Source organism: Sporothrix schenckii (assembly GCF_000961545.1).
Source record: "Sporothrix schenckii 1099-18 chromosome Unknown Cont47, whole genome shotgun sequence".
NCBI lineage: Eukaryota > Fungi > Ascomycota > Sordariomycetes > Ophiostomatales > Ophiostomataceae > Sporothrix > Sporothrix schenckii.
This window is the reverse complement of record NW_015971148.1, coordinates 1,627,339-1,646,120: the sequence shown is the minus strand read 5'-3', so window position 1 is coordinate 1,646,120 and position 18,782 is coordinate 1,627,339. Positions and strand designations below refer to the sequence as shown.

Here is an 18,782-nt window from a genome sequence, read left to right as displayed (position 1 = left end):
TCCCGTCGATAAGCAAAGTCCGTGGCAAATAATTCCGTGGGAAGAACTCAACCATTGTCAACATACACATGGATCTCTGCCCCCGTTTGTCAGACATCGCCCGTCTTTGTCAGTTTTGCGGCCAGTCTTGCTTGACCCTCAGCTGCTGCCTCAACTCCGACAAGCTCAACTCCGACAGGGCTAATTCGAGAACCCCATAGCAGTGCTTTGGTGGTCCTAGAGCTCCCGTTGAGATTTGGTAAGACTTTTTTGGTGGCATCGTCGAAGGCCGTCGTTAAGCCCCTGGTTTAACGCCATTCCCGACGCCATCGAATGATGTAAGTCGATGGGTCAATCCTTCGGGATTCTGCCCAAACCCAACTTCCTTTTTTGTCATCCTTGCTACGAAGTACCAACGGCGTTAACTCCAAATCCGACGGTTTGTCAGTGGCGGCACAACAACATCGGGAAGGAAGGCTGTTAGGATCGGTATCCAATTGTCGATTCTTTAAGCATAATAAAACGACGGATTTCGCTTATTTTGCCGATTTTTTTGACGGCCCTCCTTTAAAATTTAAAATCCTTTTTTAAAAGTTAGAAATCACGCAAAATCAAAGCCGTAAATTTTTTAAAAACTGGACACGCAAATGCAGTACTATTACATCTACCGTATCTCGTCCAGCCGCCGCACCTTGTACGTTTGCAGCTCACCCGGAGCAGTGGTATCTTGTGCCGTCGACAATTCGGCCGTTGACCATACTGACCAATTGGTGTCGGCTTTTCCGATCTGCTGTCGGTTTGTTTGTCATCGGGAAGAATTGGAGGCTTCAAGCTTATCTTATCGGATGCACGGGCCACTCTGTCGGGCTTCTGTTTGTGGACCGGACCTTCCCTCGTCCGTAAAAGGCAACCCCACACGGTCACACCTGATTGGCCAAGCGTCTCGACTGAAAATCCCCACCTGCCGTTGTCCAGCCAGCCCAGCCACCCCTCCAAACGTTCACTGACAAGTGCAGACCCAGCACACGTGGGATTCAAAACATGCTGCCGTTTTGCGGAAAGCGTCGTCAGTTCCCCCTCCTCTCGGCCGTCGTGTAAGCTTCTGCAAGCACTTATGCATCCAAGTGCGCAGGCTGCACGTATTATTGGGCACTGTCACGGGGTGCAAAGATGGCTGCATAATAGGCGTAATATTGGGAAGGTGCGACGGTGGCTGGATCGAGGCCGTTTCCTTGCTTCCTTGGGGTCGTTTTGGGGGGCAGGAGCGAACGAGGCGGCGACCTTGCGCACTTTACTTTGTACACCTTCCATCGTCTCCCGCCCGTATCCGGGTCGCTCTTTCCCCTCCCAGCCACCCTATCGAGCAAAAACAGGAAGGAACTGTGGATAGACCTTCGTCATCTTGGCGTCAAGTGTTGTGTACCTCGAAATCTTCAACCTCTTCTCTCTCTCCTGCAACTTTTTACTCCTCCAACGGTCGACTCTTCACCTTCAACTGCAACTCTCGCTGCCCGCCATTCCGATCCGCTCAACGGCGCACATTCCTCTTCCCGCCCGATCGATAACCTTGTCTAATACCCCGTATCCGCATTCCTTTCGTTGACGAGATAAAACAGGACAAAATACATCGAACCACAAGTTCCAACGATTGAGAGTGTGTGACCCCCGTCGCAGCTCGCTGCAGGATCACGCGTCGCATCCCATCCTACCCGCAGGTCTGCGTAGCAGAATCGACATTTCGTTTTTTTGTGCGCTGTACACGTTGTGAGCTCGTCGCCTTGCCGCATCGGCCTGTGTCACCATGTTGTTCGCCATCTTCTTCGCCTTTTGGCGCTTTGCACAGATTCTCACTCTGGTGAGTTTTGCATTCTTGACAGTCGCATAGTGGTGTCATTCCCGTCTAATTGTTTGTTGTAGATCCCCATCATGGGCATGCTGTCCTGGTTCATCCACGCCTACATCAACGAAAACGAACTCACCCCCAACTACATCCTCGTCCTCTTTATCGTGTCCGTTCTCGGCGTCGTCTGGACCATTGTCACGCTTTTCAGCTACCACCGCAGCAGCAGCAACTCCCACTTTGTCTCACTCGTCGACCTCGCGTTTGTGGGAGCGCTCATTGGCGCTGTCTACCAGCTGCGCTTCATCACCGACGCCAACTGTTACCACGTCGAGAGCACCAACGCATGGCTCAAGCACGCCCGCAGCCTGCTGACGCTGACCAGCCAAGGCATCAATGTCCTGGGCTCCAACACGCCCTGCGCCGTGCTCAAGACCAGCTTTGCCCTGGGCATCATGAACATTGTCTTCTTCTTCTTCACCGCCGTCCTCGCCTGGATGCACGGTGGCAAGATGAGCCGCAAGGAGCACGACCGGCGTGTGGTGACGGAGACGACGACCGTGCGCCGCCACCGCAGCCGTGGCGGATCGCGCCCGCGGAGTGGAAGCGGCCATAGCCGGCGCAGCTCGCACTCACACCAGCGGATGTACGTTTGAGGAGGGATTGAAGGACGAGGACCAGAGCCGCAAGGTCAGATATATGGGTGAGAAATGAAACATGCGAAAAAAGAAGAGGACATTGATTCTCTTCAAACAGCAGAGGCCAGTTTCCTGTGTCGTGGCGGCGGTCGTCTCTTAGTGGAGACGCAGACGCAATATAACGAAGTTTTATGTAAGTATGATTTGACGAAATTTTTTTGCTATTTTGGCTTGGATTAGTCTTTGTGAGTGGGACATATTTGTATTATTGTTGATTTTTAGCTGTGTGGTTCTTTTATTTTTGCGTTTTTGGTTTCGTGGTATTTGGCAGTGCGCTGCAAGGAACATTTGGGAGGATTATGCTCATAGATATCGCAATGAAGACGTCGCCGCATTGGTGACCTGATAGGATGCTTGGTGATGCAGATGACTATGTGAATATGCCCTTTTAAATGTCAAAGAAACTGTGATAGCTGGATTGCCAGCTCCAAGGCCAATGCAAGTGTCAAAATGCCAACACTCGCGACCCCATCAACGTCACCAGGAACACCAAATTTAAATTGCGATAGTTTCTCTTACGCGATAGACGACTAATTCAATAGTACACAAGCGGCGATGAATACAAGGTATCTAGACCATCCTATTACGCATCCTAATAAGGCAGGTTGTACCGGGTAAATTCATCAATCCTGGATACTACAGACCATCAATGACCACGTATAACGCTGCTTGTATATCCGTTCACTTAACCGCAGGATCTCTTAATTAAGAGATACCCAGTTGTAGGAGATTGGCTTAAAAGTTCCGTGTCGTCTCGTCGACATCTTCATGATGTTCTGCGCGTACAAAAGAGTTTTCATTTTCTCTCTGCCCTCGGCCGTTTTCAGTGCTGTTTTCGTATAAAAGCAACAGGCCATTGCCCGTCAACATTCATTATGCATTACACACTGAGCAGTCCCCTCTTCTTGCTCTTGGCCAGCCTGGCCATCGTAACGGCCCACCCCAACCCAGGACCGGCCGTCACGGCCGTCGAAACGGCTGTCGAGTCAGTGGCTCCCGCAACGACCGGCATACCGGCAATACACACCGTCGTCTGGTCCTCCACACAGACGTCTGTAACACACCCGATGTGGATCCCAGCCACGGTGGTGACAATGGTTACGACACAGACTGTGACGACACTCATACCAGATGTGCCGGCGGGCGAGACGGCGACAGTCGAGACTGTCATTGGGCACACGACATACGAATTCCGGATGGGCTACTCGGACGGGCACAGCTCGACCTCGTGGTCGTCAGCAACGCGGAGCTATGCAATGACTGTGGGCTAAATGCGAGGGCGCATCGGAGCGGAGACGAGGAAACAATATGCAGTCGCCTGCAAAGGTTCTCGAAGCATGTAAGCAACCCAATACATGTTCATTAGCAACGAATCCGATCATTATCATTCACGTATCTTTAGATTCTCTCTTGTTCTATGCTTTCTCTCACTTGCAGCTCCAGTTGGCTGCCACGTTAAGACTCCCCTTTCCGCCGTACACGGCTTCCTGCGGGTACACACAAAGTGGACGGGTCCGGTTGACGGTTCCGTCTGGGTTCCAGACGCTGGCCACAATACTCGTCGGCGCGACCGCATTCTCCACCCAGGCCATGAGGGCCAGGACAGCGTCGTGGGCGGCACTGGCCGGCTGATTGGGGACGCCCCATCCCGGGCCGAAGCCGTAATCCTGGGACAAGAGGGTGGCCTGGCCCGGACTGGCAAACATCCACGGGGCGGCAACCTCTTCCGGAGAGGCGAAGCAGTGCTGCATGCCCGGGACCTGGATGTAGCGGAAGAAGTCCTGGATGGGAGGGTTTGTGTCTTTGTGGTGTGGGTGGCGGTCACTTGTCTCACTGGTCTCGTCTCGTTTGTCCAACGCCGTCGCCAACGTCAAGTTCATCGCCTTCATCGTCTGATTGTAGTAATATGTGGTCATGCGTGGCGTGATGACACCGTCTGCTAGCCCCTGGTACATCAGCACCTTGCCGCCTCGGTCGCGGTAGGCCGAGATGTCGTAGTCGTCGGCCGACGCATTGCCCAGGTTGAGCCGGAGCGAATCGTAAAATACCTGGTCGCTGTATAGGGTCCAATTCCAGGTGGTGTCGTTGTAAAGCCAGAAGCGCTCGTAGCGCGTGTCAAAGTCGCTCGCGTCGCCAAAGGCCAGGTAGACGTTCCATTGGTCCTCCGACCCCAGTGAGTAGCCGCTGTGGATGAAGTCGTCCGATGCCGTGAAAGCGTCTGCATACAGGTACCGCGCCGTCTTGACCTGAGCCGGCGTGAGGCACGGCTCGCCGGGCGGTACGGCGGCATTGCCACAGGTGATGGGTGCCCAGTCCAGCACACACGCCTCGGGCCGGCTGATGATGGAGTCGTTGTGCCCATCCAGGTGGTCGCACTGCTTCAGTGCGGCCGCCGCCAGCACCGCAAAGTCGGGCAGGTCAATGTGGTTGGCGCCGTCGTCGGGCAAGTTTGCGGCGCCAATACGGGTCAGCCACGGCATCAGCCGTGACGTGTCCCAGGCCGGCGCGCCCACAAGCGCGCCGTCAAAGCTGTCCGGGCTGATTTGGATTTCTTTGAGGCCCTGGCGGCCGCCGGTGGAGCATCCACTGTAGTACGAGTACGCGATGCGCGCGTCGCTATAGTAGGTCTCGACCAAAGTCTTGCCGAGAGCGACCGTCCCGTGCAAGGCCCGGTAGCCCCAGTCGGCCAGCTTCGCCGGTGTCGTCGGCGCCCAGTCCAGATCGCTCTGCGACGAGTTGTGTCCACCGTCGGTCGCCAGCGTCGCAAATCCGTAGTGCGGCGCCTCGCCCATGTTGGGCCAGTTGATGCCGCCCGCGAACGAGTAGCTGCCAATCGTCATCAGCCGGCCGTTCCAGTTGGTGGCTGTTGGCAAGAAAAGGGCGAGACGATAGTTGGACGAGCCGTTGTGCACGGCAACGGTGACGGCGCAGAGAGGCGGAAGCAGGGTGGCGTTGCTGGGAAAGCCCAGGTCGGCTGCACCTTCGCCGTAGTTGCCGTTGGCCGCGACTGTGTCGACACGCTCGATAGCGGCGAAGCTGGGCAGGACGCTGGCAAACGTGGCCGCCTTGCACGGACGGGCCGTGTAGAATTTGTGGCTGTCGTGGCCGTGGCTGTCATGGCCGTGACTGTGGTGGGCGTCATTGTGTCCTGGTGTTGGAATGGCCAGCGCTTGTTGCCGGCCAGACAACAGCAAAAGCAGTGACCACAGGGCCCAGACGGCCGCCAGTGAGAAGAAGGCCATGCGGAGAATCCGGCTCTGTCGGTGTGGGATGCGCAGAGGGAGGCCTAGGACCAAAAATGCGCGTTGTGTCGTCGAAGCAGCCACTGGCGCCGGGTTTCCCTTTCGTCGCAACCGGCCATCGTCGCCTTTAATGGTCAATGCCTCTCGTCGAGGTTGGAGGGACATGTCAGGCGACGTCGTCGCCCCCGCCGTCGACGGCAGAGGCGTGGTCCTTGGGGTGGAGCCTGTGTGCTTGTCCTCGCCGAGGTTCTTGTTTTGACGATCGTCGCTTGAGCCATCGCCGGCGTCTTTTGTGGTGCGAGAAATGGGCGTAGACGTTGCATTGCATAAGGCAAGTGCGGAGTGAGACGGCGAGGAAGCTGCTGTCGGCGTGCTCGTAACGGCTGACAGTCGTGCTTGCAGGCGCGACTGCCTCGCCAATGTAACGTGTTCCATTTTGGGAAAGAAGGGGCAATCCAAGGGAAACGGGGAAGGAGCGGCGGTTCAGCTGAACGAGGGCCAGAGAAGGAAGGCACCGACTGGAATAGCGGAGAGACGAGAAGCAAACGGCAAAAGTGAGACTCAAACACACAGGCGACATCCCGTGCGATCTCTGCCGCGAAAACGTGGGTCCAGGCAACCCAGAAACCGGGTACGTATGTCTCGAAAATGCCTGAAAAAAAGAAATAAGACGCGGCACGCTGTTGCGACAGAAGTGTCCTTCCAGACAACGTAACCGTGCAGTAACTAAACTAAGACAATAAATAGAGTATGCTTTGAATTGGCAAGTTGACCGTAATGAGGGCCCATTTCTTCTAAACGGCTACGAAGGTTGTAGGTTGACGACACGAGGCCTGAGCCAGACTGTACCAATGGTCGATATGGGCCTGTTGATTTCGAGACGATGTGGCATGCAGTCATATAAGCTTTTTGACGTACTGCAGGACAATAGAGGGTAATTTACAAAAGAAAGTCCTGAGCTTTGTATAAACTGAATTTTCCAAGGCTCAACAGCCAGACCAAACTACAACGCAGAAATGGAAACAAACAGTTAATACAGCAGCCCAGTAGCAGACATTTTTATACTGTAATATCACGCCCATTCTCACACACTTACTCTTTTCAGGCCTACTATTGGATACGCGTCAAGGAATTTGATAGAAACAAATGTGAAATACGACAGTGACCTTGAGAGAAAGTGACCACTTCCCCGCAAAACCACTTACACAGTCGCTAGCGCCAACGGCAGATGAAGTTAGCACTGTAGTCGCTGCATCGGAGGCAACACCAGTCATGTTAACCGAACCGATGGAATACGGGTGTAAAACACTGCACTGGAGCAAAGGAGTGGAGGAGGTCATTCATGAGCAGCAGAGACCCGTTGTGTAAAATCGCCGTTCGCAGCTTCCTCGTCTTTCATATTGCGCTCTTTCCTTTAATTGTTTCGTGTCCCTGTTTGTCAATTGCTCCTTTGCTCCTTCCTCTCCCAATCCTACCATTCAGCACTGGTTCTTCCTTCGTTTGAAAAACATCATCGACTTCGATTTCGTCTATTGCAAACCTCAGAGGCCGACCACCAACGACCTCCCTCCCCCGTCCTCCCCCGTCCTCCCTATGAACACCTCCCGGGTTGCCGTCGTCACTGGCGGCGCCAGCGGCATCGGCCGGGCCATGGCACGCTACTTTGTCGACCAGCAGTACGGGCACGTGGCCGTGCTGGATGTCAACAAGACGAGTGGCGGCGAAGCCGTTGCCAAGCTGAAGACGGCCAGTTCTGGCTCGACGCAGGTGTCGTTTGTCGAATGCGACGTTGCCTCGTGGGTCAGCCAGGCGGCGGCGTTCCGGCACGTGTACGACGCGTGTGGCGGCCGCATCGACGTGGTCATGGCCAACGCGGGCATCTCGGAGAACGGCGAGTCGCCGTTGGTGGCAGAAGCCATGAAGGACGAGCCGGGCGAGCCCTCGGAACCATCGATGCGAACGTTGAATGTGAATCTGGTCGGCACCATTTTTAGTACGTGCGGGGCGAGGATGCGTGCGTGGCGGACGAATAGCGCCCTCGTTTCGGCGCCACAACAAAGTAACAGAGCTTGCTAACAAAGGAAACAATAAACAATAAACATTGCAGCCATCAAACTCGCGACACATTACATGAAGAAAAACGTACCTACCGTCTACGGCCTGCGCGCGGCCGCCTCCCGCGGGCGCATTATCTGCACGGCATCGAATGCCGGTCTGTACCCGTTCCCCGTTGCCCCCATCTATGCCGCCAGCAAGAACGGCGTCATTGGCCTTGTGCGCTCCTTGGCACAGCCGCTCGAACGGGCGGCCATTGAGATCTTTGGGCTGGCACCCGCCGTGCTCGAGACGAACATTGCGCCGAGCAAGGACCTCTTCAAGGCGATGAAGATGACGCCGATGACGACCCTGACCAAGGGCGTGAACGAGATTTTGACAGGGAGCGAGCCGTCCGGCGGCGTGGCCGAGATTCACGGCGAGAGCGTGACGTTCCGGGCGGCACCCGAGTTTGTCGACGCGGATTCGGAGGCGAACATTAACAATTTCTGGAATCTGGGCTATGCCTAGACGAGTCGCTAGCGGCCACGATGTGCGCAGCAAAGCAGTCAATCTGGTGTGTATATACAAACGTTGGACAAATAAGTACATGAGAAGACAAGAACGGACGACCTACAAGAAGAGGTCCCGAAATGAAATCAGAAATCGTCATACATGAACAAAAGAAAGAAAATAGACCCGTCCCACATCATGCCGATGCAGACTATCTCCAGCTTGTCGACACAGTCACAGTCCCCCCTGCACAACCGGCCGGAACCGTGTACGACCGGTTCGGGTCGCTCTCCCAGACGACGCTGCCGTCCGACTCCTTCTTGACAAACTTGTATTGAAACGTCGTTCCCACCGGCAGGCTGACGGTCGCGGCCCACAGCGGGTTGGACGACGTATAGGCACTGGCACTAAGGGCGACGGCACTCGACGGGTCCCAGCCGCCGAGCTGCGCGATGGAGCCAGACAAGAATACGTTTTCGCCATAGGACGTGGCGACGAGCTCGTCAAAAACGACAGAGAGGGCCGTGGCGGCAGTGCAGCTCGACGTGGTTGTGGTCGATGTCGTCGTCGTCTTGGTGCCCGTCCCACCACACAAGCTACCGCTGCTCACCCACGACGCTGGCACGAGAACGCGCGGCTGGCCCGAAGCCATCGGCACGGCAACACTGCCGTCGCTGCTGACCGTCGCGGTGGCACACGAGTACAGCTCGACGAGCGCGGTGCCGGCCGCCAAGCCCGTGCCCGTCACCGTCAGCGTGTACGACGCGCCCGACGCGCCCAGATTGCTCAGCACCGTCAGCACGCCGCCCTTGACCATGCCGATGGTGGTGCTGTCTTGATAGACGGCCTTGTTGGCCGTCGTGGCCCAGCTGCCGGACGAGGCGCTGATGAGCAGCGCGCGGATGGCGTTCGTGGTGGCAATGTGCTTGTAGAGCGTCGATGTCTGTGCGTAGCCCGACAGCCACGTCGCCTCGCGGTTCGCCGGGTCGCCGCCGCCGCTGTAGTGCTGCTCCTGGCCAGCGTAGACGATGGGGATGCCGTCGGCCAGGAATAGGAACGAGAGCGCGTTCTGGGCCAGCGCATAGTCGCTCGTGTAGGACGCGAAGCGCGGGTTGTCGTGGTTCTCGACAAAGTTGCCGAGCAGCGTCGGGTCGGCGCAGTCGGCAGCAATGGAGGAGATCATGCTGTAGAGGGCGCCGATGCCGGAGGACGACGCCGACTGGAACGCCGCCAGCAGCGGGTAGTACAGCGGGTAGTTGAGGACGCCGTCCAGCACCGCCTGGTAGGGGCACGTGTAGGCCGGATCGCCGTCAAACACCTCGCCGACGCAGTAGACGCCGGCTGCGTCGTTGTACCCGGGCCAGAAGGACGTCTGGACGTGCTTGACGGTGTCGATGCGCAGGCCGTCGATGGTGTAGTTGGCCACCAGGCCCCGGACCCAGTCGTACCACAGCGTCTGCACGCTCGAGAGCGTGGTGTCGAGGTCCGGCAGCGAGACGGTGGTGTCGCCCAGCCAGCAGTCCTCGACATTGGCCTGGTCGTTGTAGTTGGAAATCTCGCAGTACGCGTGGAAGTAGCTCGCGCTGTTGAAGGGCGTGAACACGCTGTAGTCGACGCCCGTGCCGGCCCCGTCGTAGCCCATGTGGTTGGCCACGACGTCCACCATCAGGTACATGCCGCGCGCGTGCAGCGCGTCGGACAGCGCCTTGAGGTCGGCGGCCGTCCCGTAGTTGGGATTGAGTGCGTAAATGTCCTGCTGCCAGTAGCCGTGGTACGACGTGCCGTCGCCCGTGTCCTCGTAGAACTGCCCCGTCACGGGCGTGATCCACACCGCCGTGAAGCCCATGCCCTGGATGTAGTCCAGCTGGCTGATTACGCCCTGCCAGCTGCCGCCGCAGTAGACGCGGGCGCTTGTGTCGCACGCCGCCGTCGTGCTCTGGTCGGTGCGCGCGAACCGGTCCGTCAGCAGAAAATAGATGGACTGCTGGCGCCATTCGGCCGGCGACAGGCCAGCCGCGCCACGGAGGAGACCGAGCGAGAGAAGGGACGCAATGGAGAATTTCATGTTGATGAGGGTGGAGTGGAAGGATGATGTGGAAGAGAGAGGAAAACAAAGTCGATATTTCGACTTTGGAGTGGATTCCCAAAGACGACAGAGCTATATGTCAGTATAAGTCAGTATACGATTTATAGGTTATTAAGTACATCGTAGTGTAAGTCGACAATAGCCGCCAAGGCCTCTCCTTAATAGGAAAGAGAAAGAGACGAGGCACAACCACTCAGTATGTAGTACAGAAAATGACGGAGGTTACAGGACGGCAGGCCCCACAGTCGAAACTTTGTTTCAAGTCAACAGCTGTCGTCTGAAGCCACTGAAAGCTCGCTGTGGTCCCTCGATCGTCTGCAATCGGCCGCACTGACCAGGTGGCCAGGGGTATTGTTCCCTTATTGCAAGGCCATTGGTTAATCCTGATGTGATCGTCACAAGCGGTCGCCAGCGCCTCGGCGAGACTGGTCTATTGACAGGCCCAATTGGCCGAAGTTTATGCACGCACAAGTGATGGCGTCTGCCAGAATACAGGGAAGGTTGACTTGCGGCATACAGCGCAAACAGATAAATAGACAAAATAGACAAAGGAAAAAGAAAGGTCAAACCACGCCTTTGTAGATTGCACTCTGCATGACACTCTGCCTACTTCGAACCATGGCTCGCTTTTGGCCCCTGCTTCTTTGGTTGGGGGCCACTGCGATGTGCAGTTGTAGAGTCGCATCGCTTCGGCAGCATTTCGTAGTGTCGGCCCTTGGACGGATATGTACGTCGCAGGCTGGGGTCACTTCGGACTTTGTGCGAATAAGGAAGAACGACGTACATGTACAGAATACGGCGCACGTCGTTCCTTGCCCTGCATATGAATGGTGCGCGGTTTTCAAGCACCATATTCAAAATGGTGAACGGCACCGGCCGTACTTTGCCATCTCTTGATGCTACTCCGGGATGAACCTCATTTGGGACAAAGATGCGACATGCGATGTACAGAAGCACACACGCCACATGCACGTGTGAATCTTGGATCTGGGGACCTGAGACATGGGGAAGCGTCTGCCCCAGGACACCCTCCTGAGCCTTCCTCCGCATCTGCATCGGCCACTTCGGCGCCGCGGTGACGCCGGCAGTCGCTGCATGACGCGTCGTTGACAGTTGCAGTCGACCGCTTAGCGAGAGGGGATAAGTCAGGACTGCACACTGCAGAGTACGTGCAAACGAGCGCTGCACGCAAAGCATTCGGAGGTCCTAAGCGACGGTGGCCCAATAGCGCCGACCGTATGGGATGAATCGGGGATCGACAGACAATGGCGTAGGGAGCAACATGACGTACTTTGCCTATTCCTATTTCGACTATTTCCACGGCTTTGTCTACTTTGGCAGTCTGCAAGATAAAAGACGAGTGGGCCGTGATAAATGCGGACGAGAAGACAGGGGGTCTTGCTGCTTTTCGATCGGTCCACGAACGGCCCGAAAGAAGTAGATGATGAAGGACGGCAATGGACGAAGTGGAAAATATAAGAGGGATTTAGGAAAGCAGAGAAACAAAATGCAAAAAAAGTAAACGAACAATAAATGTACGGAATAATACCCCATGGGCCACGTCTGGAGACCGAGAACATATAGAATATATGCTAATATGGACAAGGATAAAGTAGAGATACAACTCTACGGAGTACGAATTACATGAGGCATTATGCTCCTTAGCAAAGAAATGTGACAAAGATACAGAAATACAATCAAAATAACAACATCCACACCACCAATCTCCACCGCTAGCCAGGGCCAAGCAGATGCCAGTGCTGACGGTACGGCCGGCAGATTCCATCTGGGGCAGCTCGCGCGGGGTGGTGGGCGTACCAGTCATTGTGCCTTTTGTTGTCGTCTATTTTTTTTTTCTTTTTCTTTTTCTTTTCTTTTTCTACTTTCCGTCCGATGCAAAACACGTGAAAGTGCAGGACCTGCGTTCGCTGCTCTCCACAAAGTGCGGAGTGCAGAGGGCAAGTGCGGAGTCTGGTAGGGCCGGTCTTTCCTCGAGGTGGTGTGGAACGTGTGGGGAAAGGCCCGTCTTCGGTGCCGTGATGTCGTGAATCAGCCCAGTGCACTCACGATTGATCTTTCCTCCGGTACTTGCCCCCCGGTGCTCTTTCCTCACAGACCACGCATCGTCTGCCGCGCGCCTTCCCAACGGCACCTCCGCACAGCCCTCCGCACCTTCCTCCACAAATTACAAAGCACCTGCAGTGCACTCGTCTGCCACATTGGGCAAGAGCCCCGTCAAACCCACCCGCATCATCACGAGCTGACAGCTTCCCCCTGCCAACAGCAGCGTTCCAAGATGTCATGATTTCTATAAAGGAGGCAGACGGCCATGGTCGATCGCTTCACCACCCATTCTCTCCATCCCCATCCGCCTCACCACTTTCATTCGCTCCCCTCGCACCACCAACGCTCGTCGTTGGCCTCCGCCGTGCAAAGCCCGTTTCTCTTTGCGCCCTTCTCCTGCTTGCCCTCAGCTGCCTTCTTGTCTTTGACTGCTCTTCCGTTTCCTCGGCTCCCACGCTCGCAATGCCGTCCCTCCGTTCCTGGGCCGTGGCGGCCTTGACCCTCGCTCGGACCGTCCTAGGTGCCCCGTCGCGCGTTGACCCCCGCGCCGACGTCGGCACCTGGCTGGACTCCGAGGCCGCCGTCGCCGTCGAACGCATTCTTAGCAACATTGGCAGTTCTGGCCAGTACGCCGCCAGCGCCAAGTCGGGCATTGTCATTGCCTCGCCGAGCACGTCCAACCCCGACTGTATGTCACCGCCGCCTCCCCTTGTTGGTCACGTACTTGTCCCTCCTATTAATCCCTCCCCCATGCTCTACAGACTACTACACGTGGAGTCGTGATGCTGCCCTTGTCATGAAGACGCTTATCGAGGTCTTCCGCAACGGCGACGCCAGCGTCCAGTCCGCCATTACGCACTACATCGACAGCCAGGCGACTCTCCAGACCGTCTCCAACCCGTCTGGCCAGTTGTCCGACGGCTCCGGTCTTGGCGAGCCCAAGTTCAACGTCGACGAGACCGCCTTCACTGGATCCTGGGGCCGCCCCCAGCGTGACGGCCCTGCCCTGCGTGCCACGGCGCTCGTCGGCTTTGGCAACTGGCTGCTCGACAACGGCTACGCCAGCTATGCTACGGCCAATGTCTGGCCCGTCGTTCGCAACGATCTGGCCTACGTCGCCCAGTACTGGAACCAGACCGGCTACGATCTCTGGGAGGAGGTCAGCGGCTCGTCCTTCTTCACCGTGTCCGCCCAGCACCGCGCTCTGGTCGAGGGCAGCGCCTTTGCCACCCGCGTCGGGTCCTCGTGCCCGAGCTGCACCGCCATTGCGCCCCAGATTCTGTGCTATATGCAGTCCTTCTGGACCGGCAGCTACATGAACGCCAACTTTGGCGGCGGCCGCACCGGTAAGGATGCCAACACGGTCCTCGCCAGCATCCACGCCTTTGACCCGACCGCCGCCTGCGACGACGCCACCTTCCAGCCCTGCTCCTCGCGCGCTCTTGCCAACCACAAGGTCTACACCGACTCGTTCCGGTCTGTCTACGCGCTCAACTCTGGCAAGGCCGAGGGTGTTGCTGTTGCCGTTGGCCGCTATCCCGAGGACTCGTACTACAACGGCAACCCCTGGTACCTGACCACACTCGCTGCCGCGGAGCAGCTGTACGACGCCCTGTACACCTGGAACCGCATCGGCTCCCTGACGATCGACAGCACCTCGCTCGCCTTCTTCAAGGATCTCTACAGCAGCGCTGCCGTCGGCACCTATAGCGCCACGTCCGCCGCCTACGCCTCCATTGTTGCTGCTGCCAAGACTTACGCCGACGGCTACGTCAGTATCGTGGAAACGTACGCCATGGCCAACGGGTCCATGTCAGAGCAGTACGACAAGTCGTCCGGCTCGCCGCTGTCCGCCCGCGACCTGACCTGGTCCTACGCCGCGCTGCTGACCGCCAAAATGCGCCGCGACTCCGTCGTCCCGCCGTCCTGGGGCGAGACGTCCGCTTCCAGCGTGCCCTCTGTCTGCTCTGCGACGTCGGTGTCTGGCTCGTACAGCACGGCCGCCGTCGGATCGTGGCCGTCCAGCCTGGCCAGCGGCACCGCGACGACCTCGCCGACCTCGACGTCGTCCGGCACGGGCGGTGCCACCTCGACTTCCACCACTTCCACCACTGCTTGTACCACCCCGACGGCTGTCGCCGTCACCTTCAACGAGATCGCCACCACGAGCTACGGCGAGAACGTCTTCTTGACGGGCTCCCTTTCTGTCCTCGGCAACTGGGACACCAGCAGCGCCATTGCCCTGAGCGCGGCCGACTACACGTCGAGCGACCACAAGTGGTTCGTCACCCTCAACCTGCCCGCCGGTACCACGTTCCAGTACAAGTACATCCGCAAGGAGGCCGACGGCTCTGTTGTCTGGGAGAGCGACCCCAATCGCTCCTACACTGTGCCCAAGGGCTGCAACACCGCCACGGCCACGGAAAACGACACTTGGCGATGAACATTGGATGGGTGGATTTGTATTGGGGAAAATGTGCCGACAAGGATAAATGTGGGAGATGATAATGGCGTGTGGAGGAGTGGTGGAGAGCGATGGGAAAAATTAAAAGGTGGGTGAGATTGTGTCGTGCCTTTTTACGTTTCTTAGGGCTTGCTTTTATTTTGCGTTGTTTTCTCTGTTCTTTTCGACTTGTCTTGGCGTTGCTTTTCTTTTTCTTTTTTTTTGTTCATTTCTCTTCGTGACGGTCTGTCATTGGGATACTTCGCTTCGACTGTACATATTTCCAATATATTGTGCTTTTCGTTCACTTGCCATGGACAGAGATGCGTGTGCCGCAGTGTCGCGGTGTCGCAGAACAATTTCTGTTATTTTGACGTGAACGAGCCAATAGGTGAAAATCTTCGCGTAGCACATGACATTGTTGTAATAAAAAAGGGGCAAAAGTAAACAAAAAGGTAGTGCGACAAACAGGAGGCTAGGGAAGGCGCTATTAGGGCAGGTATCTGTGGCAGCTTGTACGGCCGGCCCGGGCGCGTCACACATCGACCTGCAGTGGTAGACCTTTGGGAACAACACGATATTTGGCCAAGGCAGCTCCGGTTCGTATATGAAGGCCCTTAGAGCAGTAAGCTGGTCACTTGCTTGAGAACGTGGGATGTGTACGAAGCAGAAAAGCCTTAGCACCAGGAACTGCAAGAGTGAAAAGACGTCGACAGACAGGGACACTCGTACGTCGCGAAGAGAATAGTGAGAAGGTGTGCCAAAGAAGCAGAATATTTGCCTGTTAACGAGCGAATACTAACAGAATCGCGCTACATGTCACATGTCGCTTGTGCATAAACGCATGCATGGCCTGACGCCTATGCCCCTCGTCTCACATCAGAGCCTTGTGGCCGCGGACACGAATTTGGCGCCCGGCGAAACGGCCACCTTCGAGGGGTAGGCAGACCTGGTTAAACTGGATGCCAGCTGGACTCTGTGTCTGGGCCAACTGCAGGCCTGGTGCACCGCCGGTTGTTGCTTATTTCAAAAAGGAGCGATCGTCATGAACCAAACACCGAGATCCTCTCAGTAACGCAACGACCTGATGGCAAGGCTGCTCCATGGAGGCACAGATGACTTCATGATTGGTTTGACTGAAGCATGAAAGTGCAAAATGAAAGTGCAAAATTGCTGTGCTGCCTAATGTGCTTATTGTTCAAATGCCGCCTTCTATCTGGTCCTCCCTTGCTGTCCCTCCTACAGCTCGGCCTCCGGCCCCCAAGGCATCTGGTTGGGCTGTTCTGGGCAACTGTACCCGACGGGGCGCTGTCAAGGGACTGCACTCGATTGAATGTAGGCGATAGGAAGCCTTGTCCCAGTCGAAAAAAATTCTTTGTCGACAACTATATATAGTCCGGAATAGATGTCGACATGGAGTTTGCTGCTGTTTCTTCAATCGGCCAACTTTTTGTACCAATTCCATTATGCCTCCCAGAACGAATACCCGGAGAGTCCGGTCCGGATCGTCGCAGAATCTAGCCGGCGCCGGGCCTAGGGCGCATACTGGCCCGTATGAAAAGCTCATCAATCGAATGTACGAGCCGCTCAAGCTCTTACACGCCCTCGATCCCGTCCGCGGCGGACACACGGCATCTGCCACCCTGCCCTCTCCAATCACAACACAGCACATCCGCCGGCAGTTTCGCGATGATCTTGCATTTTTGTGCGAGCACGACAAGGGAGGCGATGCGTGCACTGCGCTGGGCATTGAAGAACGGGAGGACTGCCTGGTGTACTGGGTCGCGGCCAACACGAATCCACAGAACAAAATCGTGCCCTTCTTGGCAGACCTAATGCGCCGTCTGGTGGCCGTGCTCAAGGACGTCCATGCTGCTGTCAGTTCGGGCAACAGCAGCACCGCCCTCTTGGAGACAGCTTCTAAAGAGATCACCGCATACTGCACAGCCTACGCACTGTCCAAGATCAAAAAGATATGCGCACTGCTGCGCAAAGCCATCGACAACTGCACAACGAGTTTGGCGGGCGGTACTTTTTCCGGGCAAGAAAAGGCTCTCGCCGGGTGGCTGCAGCGCGTCAGTCAGTCGACTGACGCGCTCGGTGCTGTCGGTGCCGGTCTAGACTTGTGCCGTCTGGCGTACGACAAGCGCAAATCGGCCGAGATGCAGACACTCAAGGCGCTTGCACAGATGCAGCAGGACCAGCCGCATTCGGCGCAATCGCCCCTCCAGTGCTTTTCCAAGGCATACCATTACATAGGTCGCCTGGCAGACCACATCCGTGTCCCGGCCCGGCTTGTCGGCAGTGTGATGGATGTCGAGGACTTGTTACTCAATCCATTCCACATTCAAGCGCTGCCGGTTGTTGATAGTGCCCCATACCGGCCTCTCCCACGTCCATCTGGGGCTGGTCCTGCCACACACCGCTCGCTTCTGGAAAGCATTGCCGTGCGCATGTGCAGAAGCGACGACACGGAGCTGCTCGCCGAGCTCACAGCCGGCCTCCAGGAGCTGGAGCAGAAGCACCAGCTCACTCAGCGGATGCAGCTGGACGACGAATCGTTCAAAGCACCGCGCGTCCATGCCGAGGTTCAGGTGCTCGAGCATTTCCATGCCCAGCGACTGGTCTGGGCAGACAACGGCGACCGCTACATTGGCTGCAGCAAGGCCGCCTGCTACTGCTGTCACTTGTACTTCCGGCACCACCCGCTGCGGCCCGTCGTTCCGGACTGCCACAACAAGGTGTATCTCAAATGGGGCCCACCGCTGCTGGTGGGCGGTGTCGCCCATCCGGGCTTCAAAGAGCAGCAGACGCTGCTGAACCGGTTCATTGAGGACGTGCGCAAGGACGCCATTGAGCAGATCCGAGAGCGGCGGGGACGGCGACCGTTTTGGCAGCCGGATTCAGCGACGGCAATCACACAGACTGTTGCAGGGGACAACGTCGATGATGGAGACAGAGACAACGATGGGGATGATGAGGATGTTGGCGGCGGGCTATTGAACAGTCGGTTCGAAGACGGAGTTTTGCATGAAAGCAGCAATAGTGGCGATGGTACGATAAGCGCAGTGAGCGAGAAGACCTATATGTCCGTTGATGTCATGATACGCTCCCTCGTCTCTCTTGATCTGAACTCGGACCGTTGATTATTGATGGTAATGGATTGTTTTTGATAGTTGGCGTTGGTTTGAGACAAAAAACTACATATTGTGGCCTAGAATGCAGATTGGTCGAATACAGAAAGAGCAGCTAAACAAGCCATTCGTTCTTACCTTCTTATGGTTTGCTATCGTTTAGAAGCGTTCCTTCCTGACGCGTCGTGACTGCCGTTTAGGATTGTGTTGGTGTTGATTCGCATTATTGCATCTCTGATTATGACAGAAATAGGCATACATATTGTGCGTAAGTGGCGTACGGAGAACCGTCAGTCACAGCAGGAGGAAGGCGAAAGATCGAAGCAGGAGAATCGCCAGACAATCGCCATATCTTCGCCAAGCGTCGACTTGCCCGCCCCTCCTCCACACTTCCCCAGACATGACTCGGCACCGGACGGCCAATGGTGCCTTTGCTCCCCATTCCTCCGTTCACCCCCTTCTTGAGGATCTCAATCGACCTCAACAACGATGACCGACATCACCGTGATAGACAAGGCCATGATCAAGGTCAAGGGCAAGGTCAAGGGCAAGGTCCTTGTCCTGACGGGCATGTGAAGTACAGAGTAGGGAAAGGTAGTTGACAACGCAGATTTTGATAAATAATAAAATAACTGCAGTTCTTGAAACGTGTCGTAAATTGCAAATAAAAAACGCCGTTACGCCATGCCACGCCATAAGGAGTATATCTCAAGCTCCATTCTCTCAATCAATGGACCACTTCCTTGTCT

General features: G+C 56.3%; 8 protein-coding genes across 8 annotated transcripts; 4 read left to right on the top strand and 4 right to left on the bottom strand.

Moving 5' to 3' along the window:
• Nucleotides 1-1,780: 1,780 nt before the first annotated feature.
• SPSK_03618 (uncharacterized protein) lies at nt 1,781-2,475 on the top strand (the record flags this gene model as incomplete). The annotated part of the gene is made up of 2 exons (XM_016730455.1): nt 1,781-1,834; nt 1,897-2,475. 2 exons carry the CDS (start codon nt 1,781-1,783, stop codon nt 2,473-2,475), a joined length of 633 nt encoding a protein of 210 aa, XP_016585101.1.
• Nucleotides 2,476-3,397: 922 nt separating this feature from the next.
• On the bottom strand, nt 3,398-3,688 carry SPSK_03775 (uncharacterized protein; the record flags this gene model as incomplete). The annotated part of the gene is made up of 1 exon (XM_016730609.1): nt 3,398-3,688. The coding sequence occupies one exon, from the start codon at nt 3,686-3,688 to the stop codon at nt 3,398-3,400; it is 291 nt and encodes a 96-aa protein (XP_016585100.1).
• A 256-nt stretch (nt 3,689-3,944) lies between these two features.
• On the bottom strand, nt 3,945-6,194 carry SPSK_03120 (feruloyl esterase; the record flags this gene model as incomplete). The annotated part of the gene is made up of 1 exon (XM_016729961.1): nt 3,945-6,194. One exon carries the CDS (start codon nt 6,192-6,194, stop codon nt 3,945-3,947), a length of 2,250 nt encoding a protein of 749 aa, XP_016585099.1.
• Nucleotides 6,195-7,352: 1,158 nt separating this feature from the next.
• On the top strand, nt 7,353-8,324 carry SPSK_03519 (short chain dehydrogenase/reductase; the record flags this gene model as incomplete). The annotated part of the gene is made up of 2 exons (XM_016730357.1): nt 7,353-7,752; nt 7,867-8,324. 2 exons carry the CDS (start codon nt 7,353-7,355, stop codon nt 8,322-8,324), a joined length of 858 nt encoding a protein of 285 aa, XP_016585098.1.
• A 193-nt stretch (nt 8,325-8,517) lies between these two features.
• On the bottom strand, nt 8,518-10,371 carry SPSK_03210 (alpha-amylase; the record flags this gene model as incomplete). Its single annotated transcript, XM_016730051.1, has 1 exon — nt 8,518-10,371. One exon carries the CDS (start codon nt 10,369-10,371, stop codon nt 8,518-8,520), a length of 1,854 nt encoding a protein of 617 aa, XP_016585097.1.
• Nucleotides 10,372-10,998: 627 nt separating this feature from the next.
• Nucleotides 10,999-11,589, bottom strand: SPSK_03651 (uncharacterized protein; the record flags this gene model as incomplete). The annotated part of the gene is made up of 1 exon (XM_016730486.1): nt 10,999-11,589. The coding sequence occupies one exon, from the start codon at nt 11,587-11,589 to the stop codon at nt 10,999-11,001; it is 591 nt and encodes a 196-aa protein (XP_016585096.1).
• Nucleotides 11,590-12,918: 1,329 nt separating this feature from the next.
• SPSK_03169 (glucoamylase) lies at nt 12,919-14,899 on the top strand (the record flags this gene model as incomplete). The annotated part of the gene is made up of 2 exons (XM_016730010.1): nt 12,919-13,144; nt 13,218-14,899. 2 exons carry the CDS (start codon nt 12,919-12,921, stop codon nt 14,897-14,899), a joined length of 1,908 nt encoding a protein of 635 aa, XP_016585095.1.
• Nucleotides 14,900-16,365: 1,466 nt separating this feature from the next.
• Nucleotides 16,366-18,045, top strand: SPSK_03254 (uncharacterized protein; the record flags this gene model as incomplete). Its single annotated transcript, XM_016730094.1, has 1 exon — nt 16,366-18,045. One exon carries the CDS (start codon nt 16,366-16,368, stop codon nt 18,043-18,045), a length of 1,680 nt encoding a protein of 559 aa, XP_016585094.1.
• Between the last annotated feature and the right edge of the window lie 737 nt (nt 18,046-18,782).